This window comes from Balaenoptera acutorostrata, chromosome 20 (genome assembly GCF_949987535.1).
Source record: "Balaenoptera acutorostrata chromosome 20, mBalAcu1.1, whole genome shotgun sequence".
NCBI lineage: Eukaryota > Metazoa > Chordata > Mammalia > Artiodactyla > Balaenopteridae > Balaenoptera > Balaenoptera acutorostrata.
In genome coordinates this window covers 54,736,784-54,755,842 of record NC_080083.1, presented here as the reverse complement: position 1 = coordinate 54,755,842, position 19,059 = coordinate 54,736,784, and the positions used below count along the sequence as shown (strand labels likewise).

The 19,059-nt window shown below is 48.0% G+C and overlaps 1 protein-coding gene across 6 annotated transcripts in view; it reads left to right on the top strand.

The window, feature by feature from the left end:
* TNRC6C (trinucleotide repeat containing adaptor 6C) overlaps positions 1-15,156 on the top strand; it is a 131,068-nt gene extending 115,912 nt beyond the window's left edge. For 3 of the 6 annotated variants that reach the window (XM_057536011.1, XM_057536010.1, XM_057536009.1), the window contains 8 exons: positions 540-707; positions 2,056-2,247; positions 2,764-2,907; positions 6,619-6,735; positions 8,589-8,783; positions 9,534-9,604; positions 10,119-10,258; positions 14,444-15,156. In XM_057536011.1, coding sequence (XP_057391994.1) covers positions 540-707; positions 2,056-2,247; positions 2,764-2,907; positions 6,619-6,735; positions 8,589-8,783; positions 9,534-9,604; positions 10,119-10,258; positions 14,444-14,804 — 1,388 coding nt within the window. In that variant the 3' untranslated portion in view covers positions 14,805-15,156. The remainder of the gene's footprint in view (positions 1-539; positions 708-2,055; positions 2,248-2,763; positions 2,908-6,618; positions 6,736-8,588; positions 8,784-9,533; positions 9,605-10,118; positions 10,259-14,443) is intronic. The other 3 variants (XM_057536014.1, XM_057536012.1, XM_057536015.1) reach the window with 2 other exon arrangements.
* The last annotated feature ends 3,903 nt before the right edge of the window (positions 15,157-19,059 follow it).

Here is a 19,059-nt window from a genome sequence, read left to right as displayed (position 1 = left end):
AGTTCAAGTCCTTTAAGGGAGTTTTATGTTTAATTCATAAACTCCTTAAGAGCAGACTTTTGTAAAGTGAGTTCACTAAAGGCAGGTTTGGGGTCTCCCCACCAGCTTGTTCTGTCGGTGGGACCTTAGGGTACCGTTTACGTCTCTGAGAGACTGGTTTGGATCTGGTTAGTTTGCACAAGATGCCCTGAGATCAGAAAAGATTTTCCTAGTTGTTTGGACTTGTTCTGTTTTTCTGCGGGCTCTGACTGAGAAGCTTCAGGACCACGTTTGGCACCAAAGCAAGTAAAATGAAGAGAATCATTGGTCTTACTTAATCAAAGACTATTTGTTACCATCGTCCCCCTAATTTAGGAATAAAATTCCTAGAGATATATGTTATTAAAAAGGCAAAAAGGGGGTTTTTTCCTCCAGCATTAAAAGTTACGTTTAAAATATTTGGCTGTGAATTAAGACTTAGATTGATTCTCTAGGAGAGCTTTAGAAAGTGAACGTTTAGAGGAAGAGCAGACATATCCTGATAGCGTTTTTATTTTTAGCTGGACTGAACCCAAACATGAATGTCAGCAGCATGGACATGACTGGTGGTTTATCAGTGAAGGACCCGTCTCAGTCCCAGTCACGCCTCCCTCAGTGGACACATCCCAACCCGATGGATAACTTACCCGGTGCTGCTTCTCCACTCGACCAGAACCCCAGCAAGCATGGTACGTCCGAGCCGAGGTGCCTGGAGTCTGGTCACTTCTTTTCTACTCACTGATTATCCTCATTTCGTTACTCATACTGCATTTCTCTTCTAAGAATTCAGTGCTGAAAGCTGAATAGAAAATATTCCAAGAGACCAAACCAAACAAAAACAAACACAGAGATACAGGGAACTAGAGTAGTGGTAACCAGAGGGAAAGGGGTGGGTGGAGAGCGAAATGGGGAAAGGGGGTCAACTGCATGGAGATGGATATAAACTAAGCTGTTGGTGGTGAGCGCCCTGTGGTGTAGACAAAAGTCGAAATGCAGTGTCATACCCATGAAACTTAGATGTCAGAAACCAGTGTTACCTCAATAAGTTAAACATATATATTCCACTTCATTACAGAGTATGTCAGATCCCAGGTAGTCAATGATCAAACCTCTCGAAGCCTCAACTTTCACACCTTAGCTACAAACCAAGAAGTAATTGAAAATGCCCCAAAGCAACGAAGAATACAGGTCATGGCCGCACACTCATGTATCTGTATCTTCAACCAAAACTTTGTCTAAAAGAAAATTTTTTCAATAAAATGATAAAACACAATAGAAAATCTAATGCCTAGAAAAGAGAAACAGCAAATGCTAACAACCAGGGAATTCCCTGGCGGTCCAGTGGTTAGGATTTGGCGCTTTCAGTGCTGGGGCCAGGGTTCAGTCCCTCGTCGGGGAACTAAGATCCCGCAAGCTGCGAGGCATGGCCGGGGGGAAAAAAAAAAAGCTAATAACCATAGGAGGTGATCTCACTTGCATTAAATTGAGCTCTTAATTTCCTGGTAGCATAAACAGCAAAGGAAATTTAATAGGGTGTATAATTCTCTCTTGATATAAGGCATTCTAAAAAGAAAATTCTTTCTAATGGTTAATTCTACAAGAAAATCATCACGTGCTGTTTGGGCACTTTCTTTGGCAGGAGAGAGCTCAGTTGCCCAGGGTGGGCGGGGTTAAGGCCTCCAAGTCCACATGCCAGTTTGTCCTTCCGTAGTGAGGGCAGCGGACTGGGGAAGGGGCACAGGCAACAACAAGGACAACAGCTGACCACAGGGACTCACAGGCTGTTCCCAGAGAGCTTCACCGTGGTGTGGGTATGCATTCATCAAGAATTCCAACTTGAAAAACTGAAACAGTTCTTAAAGTTTGTCTTTCAAGGCCAAGTTTGGGCTAACTGGAATAGTCACTTCCCCCAGAAAGTGCTGGCCAAACCGAGTCTGACAGTTCATGCACCTCTGCAAAGGGCAAGGCCCGGCGCCCAGCACAGGGACTCGGAGTCCCCTGTTCACTCGGCTGTTTTATTCCCTGCCGTCCCCCCAGGTGCTATCCCTGGAGGTCTGAGCATTGGGCCTCCAGCTAAGTCCTCCATCGACGACTCCTATGGCCGGTACGATTTAATCCAGAGCAGTGAGTCACCAGCCACTCCTCCTGTAGCTGTTCCCCACAGCTGGTCACGTGCCAAATCTGACAGTGATAAAATCTCAAATGGCTCCAGCATCAACTGGCCCCCAGGTAAGAAAGAGTGTGCACACTTCCCTGTGCCAGCCGATCAGGACACGCCAAGCCTACGGGAGCGATTAGGCCCAGGAGAAGCCAGGATCCAAGCTCAGAATCCTGGAAACCTTAACCGCATAGCTTTGGCTTTTTCATTGGAAATCCATTCATCAGATAAATTGTGGGTGTGGTTGGCATCACAGGGTTTTCTGCGGCCCTCAGTTCAGTGGAAGGAGAGAAGGGAAGGGGAGAGGGCAGGGAGAGCGGGGAAGGAGAGTGGGGAAGGGGCGCTGTGTCCCGTCCGGTCAGAGTACGTCTGGGTTTTATCCTCCCGTCTGGACACCATCTTAGTGTTCAGCATGGTAGCTATAATACCTAGCTTGTTCCGAAGGATTGATGATTTACTAAAGAAAGTCTAAAGTGTGCCTCTTAACTTAATTAGCAGATTGTAAACATTTCCATAAACTATCATGAAGCAAGGTGAAGGTGCTCTAATACTCATGTGTTGATTTTCATTTGTTTGGAATTTTCCAGAGTTCCATCCTGGAGTTCCCTGGAAAGGACTTCAGAATATAGATCCCGAGAATGACCCTGACGTCACTCCTGGAAGTGTCCCCACCGGGCCTACCATCAATACCACCATACAGGATGTCAACCGCTACCTCCTCAAGAGTGGAGGTGAGGGGGCGCCCCGCCCGTGTCCATGCAGTGGTCTCCGTGCAGGCGCTCCAGGGCAGCGGGAGGGTGTGGGTGGCGAGGCCGGGATGTGCAGGGCACGTCCGACGGGGACCTTCTCTTGCCGTCTGATGCAGCATAGTGCTTACGGGGAAATGGAAATTGATTTGGGTTCAGTGTCTCTGCTGGATTTATTAACACATCGTTTTTTATAAACATTGTGTTATAAAATAACAATATTAACCATCAAGCTTTTTAAGAAAAAGGTTTCCACTTGAAATCTCTGAGCTAGAAGTGCACTGACCCTTTACTCATCCATATCAGCCAATTTTTCCTTTCTTCAAAAAGTCTGGTAAAAAGACTGAGATCCTTCCCCAGGACTTCCTTCCTGGCACAAACTCCTGATGCTGTAAGGTTTGGCACACCCTCTTCAGACTTCAGGATCCAGTCAGAGCAGGTGATGAGCTGAGCTGCAAGGTTACAGAACATAAACATAGATTTCAAGTGCAGTATCGAGAAGGGCAGTAACTTGCCGTCCCTTAAAGCCTGCAAATGAAGGCGCTCTGTAAGTGCCATTGCTGATGGAGTTTTATCCTCCTAATTCTAATAATGGGAAAGAATAGCCAGCTTACCAGAGATGCTCAGCACTAATAAGGCCACTCGGAGATTTCCCAAAACATTAATTTAGGTTTCCTATCTAAATATGGCCTGTGGGGGAGAGGCAGTTCTTATCAATGGTTCTTTCAAGTGACAGGATTCTGCGTGTGCCTGTGGTTCGGGTAGAAAAGCGCCATAAACACAGATCACCTTCCCACTTAGTGCCGTGCATTCCTCGTGTCGCGAGGCGGCTGCATCTCAGAGCGGGGACGTTGCAGGCCACCCCGAGGTCAGGGACGGATGAGTGGCACGGGGGACGAGAGGCTGTGGGACGTGGAGCCTGTTTGAGGTGGTGGGGACTGGGGGGTGGCACAGCCAGAGGTGAGACTTGGCCGTCGCCCCTCGGCACCCTGCGTGTGGCCGCAGGGTTGAGCCGGGCAGCGGGGTGGGTCAGCGTGTTCGAGGTTGTGGAGGGTGGGTGAGCCATGCCGATCAGGGCAGTAGAAGACCTTGGAAAGAGTCGAGGCTGCTCGGCACAGAGCAGAGCTTCCCAACGGGTGCCTGATGGTCAGCCCGTGGTCCCTGGCACCTGGGGCATCGTGGGCCACCTCCGCCTTCGCACGCGTGTGCCGTGACGCGACACAGGCCTCCTGGAGGGGCAGGGGAGTTCCGAGGGCAGAGCTGAGCAGATGAGACGAACGTCAGGGCAGAGGGAAGCTTAGCCTCAGAGACGTTGGCTGAAACAGGACCTCAGCTGTAGGACAGAGAGAGCTCCCTGCAGCCTCACATGGCCCTGTGTGACTTCTGGGGGCTGGAGCCCGGGGACAGCGCCTCCTCCACCCCGTGACCAGGCCTCGCCCCGGAAAGCCCTGGCTCCCCCACCTCCTGGTTTGTTTATCTGAGAGAAGAGGCGGGGTGAACGGATCTTTATGTAGAACTTATTTACAAAAGGCACCACAGCCGCAGGGCCAGAAGTAAACTGCAAAGGCCAGACCTCGCTGACCATCCCTCTCCAGGGCCCACGTGCCACACCCCGCACTCGAGGGCCTTCAGGCGCCCCAGGGGCTGACCTCGCTCAGGGCCCAGCCACAAAAGCCTGTCGTATTTTTGAGTGACCAGCTTGATCTAAAATACAGAGAAGGGACTTCCCTGGTGGCGCAGTGGTTAGGAATCCGCCTGCCAGTGCAGGGGACATGGGTTCGAGCCCTGGGCTGGGAAGATCCCACATGCCGCGGAGCAACTAAGCCCATGCGCCACAACTACTGAGCCTGCGCTCTAGAGCCCGGAAGCCACAACTACTGAGCCCACGCGCCGCAACTACTGAAGCCCGCACACCTGGAGCCCGTGCTCCGCAACGAGAGAAGCCACCACAATGAGAAGCCCACGCACCGCTACGAAGAGTAGCCCCTGCTCGCCGCAGCTAGAGAAAGCCCATGCGCAGCAACGAAGACCCAACGCAGCCAAAAATAAAATAAACAAATAAATAAAATACAGAGAAAAAAATTGAGAAAATGTGCCCAGAAGGAAAAGAGTGAGAAATGCCACTGACCTCTTGTTGTTGGCTTATTTATTTTACATATTTTCATAATGGAATTTTCTTTTATTGAGTATACTAGGTGTTGGGTTTTTATTTGCATTTTTGTTTTTATTGTCATTGGTGTTAAGTTCTGATTTGATATTAAAAATTTAAATTAGCCCAGTATTTGTTTGGATGTTATTTATAGTTTTAACCTTTATGAGGTGAATATTAACCAGAATGGTAAAATGCAGCTGTGCCATCTCCTGACAAATTGATACGAAAAGGAAAATTAACCATAATTTTATGGGACAGTTTCCACTATTAAACTAAAAACGTCAAAACTAGAACACTGTTAAAATCTAAGTACCCTGCTGTTAATTATAAAAGAAATGCCATGTAGGGTTAAATAGTCTATAATTTGGGATCTTGGGTTGATTGCATTTTGTTGGTAAATGGAAGCAGAGGGTTCAGGAGCTACCATTAGGTTGTCAGTAAAGCTGACATCTTGTAAAATTGAAGACCTGCAGATTACAAATAAATTTTAATGTTCATCCGCTCTCGTGCCATATTCTAAGGAGGTCAGTTACAGCAGAGCAGCTGTAAACAGCTGTGCAGGTTGTAGACTGCACAAGTCTGGGAGGTGCCACACGCCTGGTAGTCCCCGTGAAGGGCACTCCCGAGGTTGTTCAGTGCCATCCCAGCGGGGCCCTACGTCAGGGGCCCGTGAGATTCTGTTCACGGTAGTAAACTTGACAGCCAGGCTGTTGTGTGCACCTGTCCCCTCCCCCGGCCAGCTTCCACACACTGGCCCAGTGACTTGCCAAGTCAGAAGAGCGCTGATCCATCCTGCTTTAACCCACAAGTCACCACTGCTTCCTCCTCCCTCTTACCCGGCTTCCTGCTTTCCTCAGAAAACGGACGGGGTGACGTGGAAACAGCACCGGCAGGGGTGCTCCGGGGGCCACAGCCCGTCAGCCCCCCTCCCAGGAGCAGGCACAGGGTCCTCGACAGAGGGAACCGCGGTTCTGGGGACACGATAGCTCACAGTGACACAGTTACTAGCACACATTTCTCCTCATTATTCCCTTATTAAAAAGAGAAATACGAATGGGGGAGATGGGATACGTGAGACCTTTTGAGTCAGGAAAAGTGCTGGTCTTTTTATGGCAAAATCTGTAACAGAAAGCTTGGAGTTTTGTTTTCAGTTCTGTGGATCTTGTTGGAGGTGTGAAAAGGTGGAGTTGGCCCTGTGTTTTTATTTTTATCTTACTTGGAAGCGGAAACCCATGGGATCCTTCCGAACTCGGACGTGTTGTTGTAAACACTCGGTGGTCGTTCTCTTCCCTCCCGCTGCCCGGTCTCCCCCACCCCGCCCCGGCCTCTCCCAGGGCCCCGGGCCCCCAGAGGCGGCGGTGTGCCCGTGGCTTCCTCTCCTCCCCATGGTCTTGGCCGCGTCACGCTCTCATTTTCCACCATTTGCACAAGCGGCAGCCTAGGAGGACGTTGGTTCTTGGCTGTTAGGACTCTCACGCCCAAGCTGAGCGGCTCACCCCGCAGGCCCGTGCTCAGCTTTCTTAGTGCCGCGTTTGGTTCTGCAGGGTCCTCCCCACCGTCATCTCAGAATGCCACGCTGCCTTCCTCGAGTGCCTGGCCGCTCGCTGCCTCCGGCTACAGTCGCTCCCTCAGCAGCCTCGCGCCCGCTCCTAGTATCGCAGGTATGCACCTGGCCTCTCGACTCGCAGGTAGCCTTTTCTCTCTTTCCGCAAACAAAACGGACGGCCTGGCTTTTCCCGGTGGTCTGTCTGCTCCTCCCTGAGCTGGGAGGCCATGTGGTATGATGGAGAGCGGGCCTGAGCTTTGCTGAGCAGCCGTGGGGCCTCGGGCACCACTGCTCCCACCTCCCCACCCCCCTCCCACCCTCCCCACCCCCAAGTGGAGTGGGAAGGGTGACACCTCCTCCGTGGGCTGTCACGAAGGTCCGGGGATTCTGTAAACTCCCCAGGGCAGGATGTGACACAGCTGCTTTCCCCTCTCCTCCCTTCCTGCCGTGGCCATGAGATCAGGGGTATACGAGGCTTAAAGACATGAAGGCGGCAACCTCTGGGGACCTGCTGTTAACTTGCGTTGGCCACCAGGGACTAGGAGGCCATAGCAGCCCCATGCTTCACTGCCGTCTCTGGGATCAATGCAGGGCCTGGGTTATTCCTCTCTCAGTATAGACTTCACAGGTCTTTCAAGTTAGAAATTTCTTTTAGGCTGAGAGGAGAATTGAGAATTGTTTTGTCATAGTAACTTCAAAGGAATTGTTATCTGGAAATTTTAAGACAAGGATAGAGAGAGATAATGGACACACACACAAACAGAATGTGTACAGGTTTATAAAAAGAGGTGGAACTTAAGTAAAGAGGGTTTATTGTTTATAAATTTCTTCAAATATGTTTCTGCATTCCACCAGCCTTCTCATCCAGACTTTGTTTAAATTCATGTAAGAATGCTGTAGGAATTCCTTTCATACCAGTGCCTAGGGGAGAAAGTAGTTTTGATGTACTTTAGCATCTTATTTAAAAAGAGAGAGAAAAAGAGCTTCTGGATTGTGTCTATTCCTTCAAAAGTTTATTCTCTCTAATGTTTACAAAGGGGATGCATTAGGCCTTTAGTACTTCCCAATCATTTGGCTAAAGAGATGGGCAAACAAAACCATCTTCCCGTATCTCAGGCAGTCTTTTATGGCATTTTGGTTTTTCTGATCAGTGACGCCTTTGCTCAGATTAGCATTTGTTGTTGTGAAGCTGCAGTCGACCCTGGCCACCAGGGTGGCAGAGGTGCTCCACACGGGGCTTGCGCCGGCCTGGGTGCTGCCCTGCTGCCCGAGGAGCATGGTGACAGCGACCACTCTGCCTGCTGTCCTCGCAGCGCTGGGCCGCTGAAGCGGGCGTGGCAGGTGCCCCGGGCACAGGAGGGGCTGGGGCTGGTGGTCATTACTGGTTTTGGTTTGTCTCCCCAAGAGCCTTAAAACAGGCTTCCCCCAGCCAAGGTGCCAAGATGCCAAACCGCTCAGCCCTCGGCCACAGCCGTTTCTATAGGCGTGGAGAGCAAGTCTCAAAGCCGCAAAGATGACGCTGGTCAACGTGAGCTCAGGCGGGTTATGTCAGAGGGGGCATTGCTTTGCAAGGGGGCTGACACCTAAAGAAACGACGTAAAGGCTCTTGACCTTGATTAGTTTGTTATGCGATAAGATGTGTCCCAGCAGAATTTGTTAAATTAGCTTTAACACTGAACTACAAAAATGCTGTTTTTCTGGGTGGCAAGCTCATGTCTGGCACATTTAGCAAATTAAGTATCAGAAATACTGGCAAGATCTATACCGGACACCAGCAGACTGTGTCTCTGGGCAGAAATTCAAGAGAGAGGATGCCTGTGGTCCTCGTGTGGGAGCTTGACTTGGTGCTTCATTTCGGTCACGCAGTCCTCTGGAGCCAGAGAGCGCCTGGTGTGATTCCCTAGGCGCTGCCGTGACTTTCCTTCTCTGTCTCAGGAATGCCTATGCTCCACTTCTCTGCCTTTCCAGGTAAACTGTCAGACATTAAATCGACGTGGTCCTCTGGCCCTGCCTCTCACACACAAGCCTCTCTGTCTCATGAACTGTGGAAGGTGCCCAGAAACACTACTGCACCCACAAGGCCACCTCCAGGGTTAACCAATCCCAAGCCTTCCTCCACCTGGGGAGCCAGTCCCCTCGGCTGGACCAGCTCCTACTCCTCGGGTACGCGTCCGTTCTCGTGTCCAAACGGGGTGGCGGGGACGGGGGTGTCCGTGCCTGCTCCGCTTGTCCTTTAGGGAAGATGCCTATCATTTTGTCCTGCAGCTCCTTTGTAAGGACTCCTGGACCCTGGGGGGCTTAGGAGGGGCCAAGGCGCCCTAGACCCTCGGGGATTATCTGGGCCCAGGCTCTGCTGCCTGTGTTTCAGCATCAGCCCTTGGTGCTCGCACTCACAGCTTTGTTCGGAGCCAGGAGGTCCCGGCGGGCGGTCTCGGCACCCACTGAGGGGCCGCACCGGGCCCTCGGAGAGGCCCGATCAACCAGCATGACGGTCTCGATTCCCAGTGTGAGCGCGCCACCCCATCCTAAGTTGCAGCCCTGGAGGCTTCTTCCGGCCCCCTGCTGAACTGCAGGGATGAGGGGGTGCACAGGGCATTTAAGAAGCTGAGAGTGAAGCCAGCCCTGCAAGTCTGCTTCGTTTTTGTTAGCAAGTGGGATTTTAGAGCATTGATTATAAAGCTGGGGGGCGGGGGGCAGAGGAGGAGACCAGAACTTCCAGGCAGTTCTCAAGTCTCTGCCGCCACACCCGCCTCCCGGGGGTCTGCAGGGACTGTGGGTTGGTTTCCGGGGATTGGGAGAGGCTTGGAGCACAGGTTCGGCCCGTGCTGCGTCCGTGTGGTGAGACGGGAGGGCACTGGGAAGAGCTGTCTGACTCACCGCAGCCTTGTTGACCGGGTTCTTCCCTGGGCACAGGTTCTGCCTGGAGTACTGACACCTCAGGAAGGACAAGCAGCTGGCTCGTTCTCCGCAACCTCACGCCCCAGGTACAGGCACCCGGTGGGGGCATCGCCAGGCCTGAGGGCCTTGTCGGTGACCCGAGGCCTCACTCAGGGCCCAAAGGCAGCGCCGGCAGCAGGGGTCGTTTAACCATGTTCCTGGTGCATTGTTTACCTTTCACTCTTCCAAGGCTTAAAGAGTGTCCCCTTATAAACAGAATTGCTCACCTGTACCCACTCCAGAACGATTTGGCCTGTGCTCACCTTTCCCAGGGTCGGGGGCCGCGAGGCTCTGTGTGATGTGCTCTGGCGAGAGGGGGTCGGAACCAAAGCAGGGTTTCCTCCTTCTTCTGTTAGCCCAACTCAGAAACTATAACTGAAATGTCCAAGATTTTAAATTACACAGTAAGTTACAAGGTGCAAAAGGTTAATACCATAATCATATAGTAAGCCCTTTCAAGGACAGACATCTTCCCAAGGTACCGTGCACCTGGATTTCATAAACGTGTGTAGTGAAGAATTCCCAGGACACGTGTTACCGCCCCTCTGCTTCCTCAATCAGATCGATGGCTCCACCCTGCGGACGCTGTGCTTGCAGCACGGGCCTCTCATCACATTCCACCTGAACCTAACCCAAGGCAACGCCGTGGTCCGGTACAGCTCCAAGGAGGAAGCCGCCAAGGCCCAGAAGTCCCTGCACATGTATGTCCCTCCCCTGCCCCGCGCGGCCCTGGCTGCGGCCCAGTGGTGCCGGGGCTGGGCGTTGTGGGCGGGTCCTGGGGCCGCAGCCACAGAGCACCGCGGGCGGGCGGGAAGTCCGGCGTGGTGTGGACAGGGTCGGCTGCCCCCGGGGCCTCTCTCCTCGGCTTGCACTCGGCTGGCCAGTCCTGTGTCCTCAAATCTCTCGGCCTGAGTGTGTCTGTGTCCTGACTTCCTCTCCTTCTAAGGACACCAGTCTAAGTGAATTAGGGCCACCCTCCTGACCTCATATTACCTTAATTCCCTCTTTAAAGACCTCTTTCCAAATACAGGCACAGTGAGGTCTTGGGGCTTAGGGCTTCAACATATGAATTTGGGGGGACACAATTCACCCCGTAATAGGTGTCTTGTGACATGTCGATTTCTTCTGCTGCTGAAGTGCCGTGGCTTGGCCCCCCCCCACCCAGTAGGGAAAGGGTCCCCCAAGAGAGCACGTGTAGAGCCCAGTGATAGAAGATGCTCTGTCCATAGATATCTCCAGGCATACGACACATTCAGGCCCACTGCTGGGCCTTGTAGTGGGCCCTGCAGCCAACTCCTCTCCCCTGATTAAAGGACGCTTTTGATGAGATGTGTGAATAGACCTACTCAGCGACATCACTTGGGGTGTGGGCCCTAGAAGTTAATCATTCCTATTTTTAGCCCAGGGTATAAATTGCACTGACCCTAAATGATGCCCAAGTTTAATGGTCCATTCATGCACTTCCTTAAGAATGTGCTCTCTGCACCGACACAACATAGCTGCTAGAATTCTAAAGGGAGAAAAAGGGTCATGATCTGGCCTTGGAAATAGCTATACTAAAACGTGAACTGCAGGACCATTTCTGGGTGGCCTGTGACATGAAGCCTCCAGCTGCCCTTTTCCCATTTTTTTAAAAAAAGGGAACGCCAACGAGGTGAACACAGGACGACACAGAGCTGCTCCGCTCACATGACCCCTGTTCTGCTTTTTTTGTTTGTTTGTTTTGAGTTTTTGTTTTGAGATGTAACTGGCATACAACAGCGTGTCAGTTTAGAGTGTAGTGTTGATTTGACACATTTATATATTGCAATATGGTTACCACCGTGTGAGCTAACACCCACATCAGGGCACATGATTATTATTTCCTTTTTGTGGTGAGAACATTTAAGATCTACTGTCTCAGCAACTTTGAAGTAAAGGATACAGAATTGCTAACTGTAGTCACCACGCTGTACACGAGCTCCCCAGAACTCACTCATCTTCTAACTGGAAATTTGTACCCTGAGACCAACCTCTCCGCATTTCCCACCCACAGCCCCTGGGCACCACCATTCTACTCCCGAATGTTTTGACAAGTTTGGCTTTTTTAGATTCCGTATATGATTGACATCATGCAGTATTTATCTTTGACTTATCTCACTTAGCCTAAGGCCCTCCGGATTAATCCATGTTGTTGCAAGATTTCCTTCTTTCTCATGGCTGAATAATATTCCAATGTGTCTGTTTGTATCTGTGTGTGTGTGTATATATATATATGTGTGTGTATATATATATATATATAACATCTTCTTTATCCACTGATTTGTTGACAATTAGGTTGTTTCCATATCTTGACTATTTAAGTAATGCTGCAGTAAACATGGGAGTTCAGATATCTATCTCTTCAATAGCCTATTTTCATTTCCTTTGGATATATATGCAGAAGTAGGCTTGCTGGATCGTATGGTTGTTCTAGTCTGAACTTTTTGAGGAACCTCTATACTTTTTCCACAGTGGCTGCACCAATTTACATTCCCACCAACAGTGTAGGAGGGTTTCCTTTTCTCCACATCCTCACCAACACTTGTTATTTCTTGTCTTCTTGATGATAGCCATTCTAACTAGTGTGAGGTGATACCTCATTGTGGTTTTGACTTGCATTTCCCTGATGATTAGTGATGCTGAGCATCTTTTCATGTGTCTGTTGGCCATTTCTGTGTCTTCTTTGGGAAGATGTCTATTCAGTTCCTTTGCCCATTTTTTAATCAGATTGTTTGAGTTTTTTTGTTATTGAGTTATATGAGTTCTCTATATATTTGAGTTACAGGATATTCTCTATATCAGATAGATGGTTTGCAAATACTTTTCCCATTTTATAGGTTGTCTTTTCATTTTGTTGATGGTTTCCTTTGCTGTGCAGAAGCTTTTTAGTTTGATGTAGTCCCACTTGTTGATTTTTTCTTTTGTTGCTTGTGCTTTTGGTGTCATATCCAAAATTTTGTTGCCAAGACCAGTGTCAAGGAGTTTTTTCCCTATGTTTGCTTCTAGGAGTTTTATGGTTTCAGGTCTTATGTTTAAGTCTTTAGTCCATTTCAAGTTAACTTCTGTGAGTGGTGAATGGTAGGGGTCCAGTTTCATTTTTTTGCATGTGGTCATCCAGTTTTCCCAACACCATTTATCGAGGGGACTATCCTTTCCCCATTGAGTATTCTTGGTGCCCTTGTCAAATATTAGTTGACTGTATATGTGGGGAATCTATTTCTGGACTCTCTATTCTGTTCTGTTGGTCTATGTATCTGTTTTTAATGCCAGTACCATACTGTTTTGATTACTGTAGCTTTGTAGTGTTGTTTGAAATCGGGAAGTTTGATGCCTCCAGCTTTGTTCTTTCTCAGGATTGCTTTGGCTCTTTGGGGTCTTTTGTGGTTCCATATGCATTTTAGGATTGTTTATACATTTCTATGAAGAATGCCATTGGAATATGATAGGGATTGCATTGAATCTATAGATGGCTTTAGGTTGTATGGACATTTTAAGAATATTTTTAATTCTTCCAATCCATTAATACAGGATGGCTTTCCTTTTATATCTTCTTCAATTTCTTTCATCAAAGTCTTGTAGTTTCCATGGTACAGATCTTTCACTTCCTTGGTTGAATTTATTCCTAAGTATTTTATTGTTTTTGATACTATTGTGAATTGGATTTTTTCTTTATTTCTTTCTCAGATATTTCATTGTTAGTGTATAGAAAGAAATGCAACTGCTTTCTGTGTGTTGATTTTATATTCTGCAATTTTACTGAATTCTTTGATTACTTCCAACAGATGTTTGATGGAGTCTTTAGGATTATCTCTATGTAAGATGATGTCATCTGCAAATAAATTTTACTTCTTCCCTTCCAGCTTGGATACTTTCTATTTCTTTATCTTGCCTGATTGCTCTGGCTAAGACTTCCAATACTATATCGAATAGAAGAGGTGAGAGTGAGCACCCTTGTCTCGTTCCTGACCTTAGAAGAAAAGCTTTCAACCTCTTACCATTGAAAATGATGTTAGCTTTGTGTATATGTATGGTTTTTATTATGTTGAGGCCTGTTCTTTCTGTACCCTATTTGTTGAGGAGTCTTCATCATGAAAGGATGTGGTGTTTTGTCAAATGCTATTTCTACGCCTGTTAAGATGATCACATGATTTTGATCTTCCATTCTGTTAATGTGGTGTATCCCATTTATTGATGTACATATGTTGAACCACCACCCCTGCCTGAATCCCAGAGATAAGTCCCACTTAACCGGCGTGTACTTTGTTGAGAATTTTTACTTTTTTGAGAATTTTTGCATCTATATTCATTTATATTGGTCTGTGTTTTTTTGTTTGTTTGTTTTTGTGTGTGTTTTTTGGGGTTTTGTTTTTTGTTTAGTTTGTTTGTGGTGTCCTTATCTGGCTTTAGTATCAGGGTAATATTGGCCTTATAAAATGAGTTTGGGAATGTTCCCTCCTCTTCCGTTTTTTGGAAAAGTTTGAGAAGAATTGGTGTTAATTCCCCTTTAAGTGTTTGGTAGAATTCATCATTGAAACCATCTGTGGTCCTGGGCTTTTCTGTATTGGGAGTTATCAGCTGATTATTGATTCAACCTCCTTACTCATTATTGGTCCATTCAGATTTTCTATTTCTTGATTTTGGTAAATCATATGTTTCTAGAAATTTGAACATTTCTTCTAGATTAGCCAGTTTGTTGGCACATCCTGTGTATTTCTGTGGTATCAGTTGTAATGTCTCCCTTTCATTTCTGATTTTGTTTATTCGTGTCTTCTCTTTTTCTTGGTTAGTCTAGCTAAAGGTTTGTTAATTCTGTGTATCTTTTCAAAAAACCAGCTCTTATTTTCATTGCTGTCCTGCTCTTTTAGGTGTGTTCTGGGAAACACTACCATCTTGGCCGAGTTCGCTGGCGAAGAAGAAGTGAACCGTTTCTTAGCCCAAGGCCAAGCACTGCCGCCCACCTCCAGCTGGCAGCCCAGCGCTGGGACCAGCCAGACGCGGCTGGGCGCCTCGGGCAGCTCCCACGGCCTGGTGCGCAGCGACACTGGCCACTGGAACGCCCCGTGCCTGGCAGGCAAAGGGAGCAGCGACCTGCTGTGGGGCGGGGTCCCCCAGTACTCCAGCAGCCTGTGGGGCCCCCCCAGTAGCGACGACGGCAGGGTCATCGGAAGCCCCACCCCGCTGAACACTCTGCTTCCCGGCGACCTTCTCAGTGGGGAGTCCATCTAGCCCGGAGAGGCCGCATGGGCGCCGCAATCATCAGCACTAGGAAGAAACGCTGACCCTTTCCAGTCCGGGCGTCGCTGAGGACCCCGCTTGACCCGAGCAGCCCGGCAGCCCTTTCGAGTACCTCTGTCCAGTACTGAAGACGAACCTTGGCCGCAGTCCTTGCGAACTGTTCCCAAGACAGTGCGGGCTGCGCTGGGTCAGTGTCATGTGTAATGACAGGATGCTTCTCACAGCTTTTTATTTTGTGTCGTCTTATGTTTGTATGGTGTGTTGTCATTTTGATTTTTTAAGTATAAAAGCTGCTTAGAATAGTTCTATCATGAAGGGCACTTTTCAGATTGTGGGCTGGAAAGGGTTATTTTATCAAGGGGGGGAGGGAGGGAGGGAGGGAGGGAGACGAGAAAGCCTATTTAAAACGAGCCTGTGACGATTATGCACATTACCAGAGGCGGACCCTGTAATCAGGGGGAGCTGGCGTCCATCACTGGGACGCGGTCCTGGCGGCCCAGACCAGTGAGCCGAGCGGAAGGAGCAGTCTGCGATCTGTTCTCTGTTCCCACGGATCCGCCTATGCACATTACCCTTGTTTCATTACTTTTTCATGTCATTTTTTTTAATCCCAAAAAATATTTTTTAAAAGTTAAAAAAAATAGACATATCAAACATGCAAATACTTGAATCCAGCAGGCCAATAATGAAATGTGAACACTTTCTAAGTCTAATTCTACACTTCCAGGTTGGCATCAGTACGCAGAAACAGGCTCTAGGAAAAATTTCTAAGTTCACAGCCTATGTGTGTGTGTGTTGAAACAGAAGCACGTGTGTGTGTGCGTGCGTGTGCGTGCGCACTTTCTGTGTTCGTGTGTTAAGTGTGTGAGGGATTTAACTGTGGGTTTTCCCTTTTATTCAGTATGTGCTTTTTTTTTTGGCGCATTGGTCAAACGTTTGTTATTATTAGCTTCTAACTTTGCACTGAGTGTCCCTGCCCTTCCTTTAGCTAATCCTATACATTAAAGAGAATTCATAGGACAGGGCCGGTGACAATTCATGTGTAAATGTTTACTCAAGGACTCTGTTATTGCGTTTAAAAATTACAGTGTATATCTCTGGAGAAATAATATGTATATCTACCTTTAGCAGCTTTTTATTGTGGACTAATGCAAGAAAATTATTACCAGAGTATTGCACCATTTTTCCATTTGGAATATAAAGTTAAAGAGAAAAAAACTCTCATTGAACTGTGGCCATAGATACTTGTAGAGGGTGGATGGTTCCGCAGGAGGAACGGAAACAAGCACTTGGACGTGGGTTGTGACTGCTTTCGGAGGAGCCCGAGGTGAGGGCTCCCACCTGTTTACAGACCTTTTTTTCTCCTTCAGACTTTAAAATAAAAAAATTTTAAAAAGGAATTTTAAAAAAAAAAAGAAAAAAAAAAAGACTTCCGTCGTAAAGAAACCTATTTTCAGAATGCAGATCCGCTACTTCAGAGCTCTGGGATTGAACAGTGTTGTTTTCCCCTCCGGCCACCGTCGTGGACTCTGTCGACTGTCCCCTTCGTCCAGGTGACGAGTTGTGGTCACTGTCTTGCACACGCGGATGCGCTCTCAGGAAAGCCAGGGTTCCCGAGGGGCAGCTCCACACCATTTCATGTATTTTGTAACCCAACTCCTAGCACTGAAGATGTTATTAAAAAACAAACAAAAAATAAAGAAAAAAAAGAAAAAAGAGGAAAAAAAAAAACACAAAGAAGAAAGATACCTAATCTCTAACGTGTAGCAGTTACGTATGTACCAAATAATGGACTCAAAGGAAATAGATGTTCGAAGAGTGCTTTATATATTAAAAATTGCTTTATGTTTTAAAAATGATCAATGTTTTGATTGTTTTGCAAGAAAGAAAGACAATGGAGTAACATACCCTTGAGTATGTTTAAAAAAATATATGAACATGTGCTCCCTGCCTGCTTGATCAGGAAACTTGTGCATTACATTTTTTTAATTAGCTTTTTAATGGTTTTATCAAAACAAAACAAAAACAAAAAAAACAAAAAAAAAAAGTTCCTGCAAAATTGCAGATCAACAAAAGCTGGTTTTATAGAGGATCATGAACTATGCACAAACTGGTTCAAGACTTTTTTCTCAAGTTCAGTAGTGTATTTAGCTAAACAGACCTTCCTCAGAGTAAGTGCATCTCATTGCCATTACATGCGTTCTGTATATTTGGTGTACACGTTCCTGCGTACGTACACCAAATATACGTGTGTGCGTGCCCGTGTGCACCCAGACATACAGCTTCCCATGCTGCATTTAGCATCGAGTTGTAGAAAACTGATATTTTTAAATTGAGGATGGAAGTAAAGAACCTCTCTGTTTTTGTTTTTTGTTGGGGTGGGTTTGGTTTTTTTCTTTGAACTTTTATTTTGAATTAAAGATGTCTATAACTCTGAGATTAAAAGACAAGTTTGTGGCTTTTAATGTTTTTCCTCATAGAATGTGATTGTTGAAGAAAATGCACCGAAAGTTGCTTTCAAAAGTACAACGCTTTGTTGAATCTTAATAAATTGCAATTTTTTTTCTTGCTGTTCAAATAAATGTGTTTTTTATTTTTCAAAGGTGGGTGTCATCCAAATTCACTTTGTATGTGTTGGGAGAGAGAGTTGTCCTACTGTGTGTAAGAAATTCCCTGTGTCGTCTTATGCCATCCTCAGAGTTCATGTATATAATTAGATACCCTCCAAGTTTTGGTTGCTTGACTTGTGATCTTATCATTTGTTTTGTGGTTTTGCAGTCCACACTGAAATCTTATTACTAGTCGTCGAGAGGTGCAGTAGAGCCTAGGGGCTCTCCACCAGCCGCCCGCCAGGACCCACCTGCTCCATGCGGGAACCGGTGTCATCTGGGGCAGCCGTGGGACGTGGCCCCAGCCGAGGACCATTGCTCGCTCTCACCCATGACCGAGTCTGGGCGTAAGAAGTATTTGGAGAGAAGGGAGTAATGAAGGTCTTTTGGGGCTTCCATGGTGGCGCAGTGGTTAAGAATCTGTCCACCAATGCAGGGGACACGGGTTCGAGCCCTGGTCCGGGAAGATCCCACATGCCACAGAGCAACTAAGCCCGTGTGCCACAACTACTGAAGCCCGCGCACCTAGAGCCCGTACGAGAGAAGCCACAACAATGAGAAGCCCGCTCAACGCAACAAAGAGTAGCCCCCGCTCACCGCAACTAGAGAAAGCCTGCGTGCAGCAACAAAGACCCAATGCAGCCAAAAATAAATAAAAATTTTTTTTAAAAAAAAGGTCTTTTGTGTTTCCTAGACATTCATTTGTCTAAGTAGCCTTAGCTAACTTTACAGAGCGTCTTGTACAAGCACAGTTGAAGTGACGGCGCTGAGCAAAGCAGCAGCAGCCTTCTCCCCATGGGGTTCAGGCGGCAGGACACTCGGGTCTGGCTCTCAGGTCCACCCCTGGATCGCCTGCCATGACCTTAAGTAAGTTCAGCGCCAGTGCTCCTGTCTCGTCAGGATTGTAAAGACAGCCTCTTGAAAAGCAGCCAAAATGTCCTTTGTGACCCCTGCTCAGAGACCAGCAGAGTGAGTGTCTTTTTCTCTCCACTCCTAGGGGCCTCGGCCACGTTTTATCGAGAAGATAGGACCCGGGTTGGCCCCCGCAGGCGAGACGGCGAGCTCCCGGCTCTGACCGACCTCTTTAGAAAGCGGAGGAGGAAAGCACAGAAGGGCCATCATCCGGAGGAGAAACGAAAGGCTAGAACGAAACTCATGGAACTCAGAATGTGGACAGTCGAATGTACTTGACACCCTACCCTTGTACGCACCTGGAGGCACCAACCCTGCCGGGGCTGTGAGCGGCCCTTCTGTAAGTGTTCGTTCGGTGCCCGTGAGTCCAGCGTCGCTACAGGGAGTGAGCCAGCCCCACACCTGCTCCTGGGAGAACAAGCCCAGTGCCTCCAGAACATCCAAAGGTTGAGGCAGGCTTCATGGAGGAGGTGGCACTTTCCTCCCAGGCCCGGGGAGAGTAGGGGACAGGTGGGGAACACAGCGTAAGCCGAGTGACCGCCTCATGGCCTGGAGTGGAGGCGGCTCCTGGTACCCACAGGTGAAAAGGAGGCTCGGTGTCTGGGATCAAGAGAAAAATCAAGGCTCAGAGCTGCACTTTTTAAAAAAATCATTCTGGGGCTTCCCTGGTGGCGCCGTGGTTGAGAATCTGCCTGCCGATGCAGGGGACACGGGTTCGAGCCCTG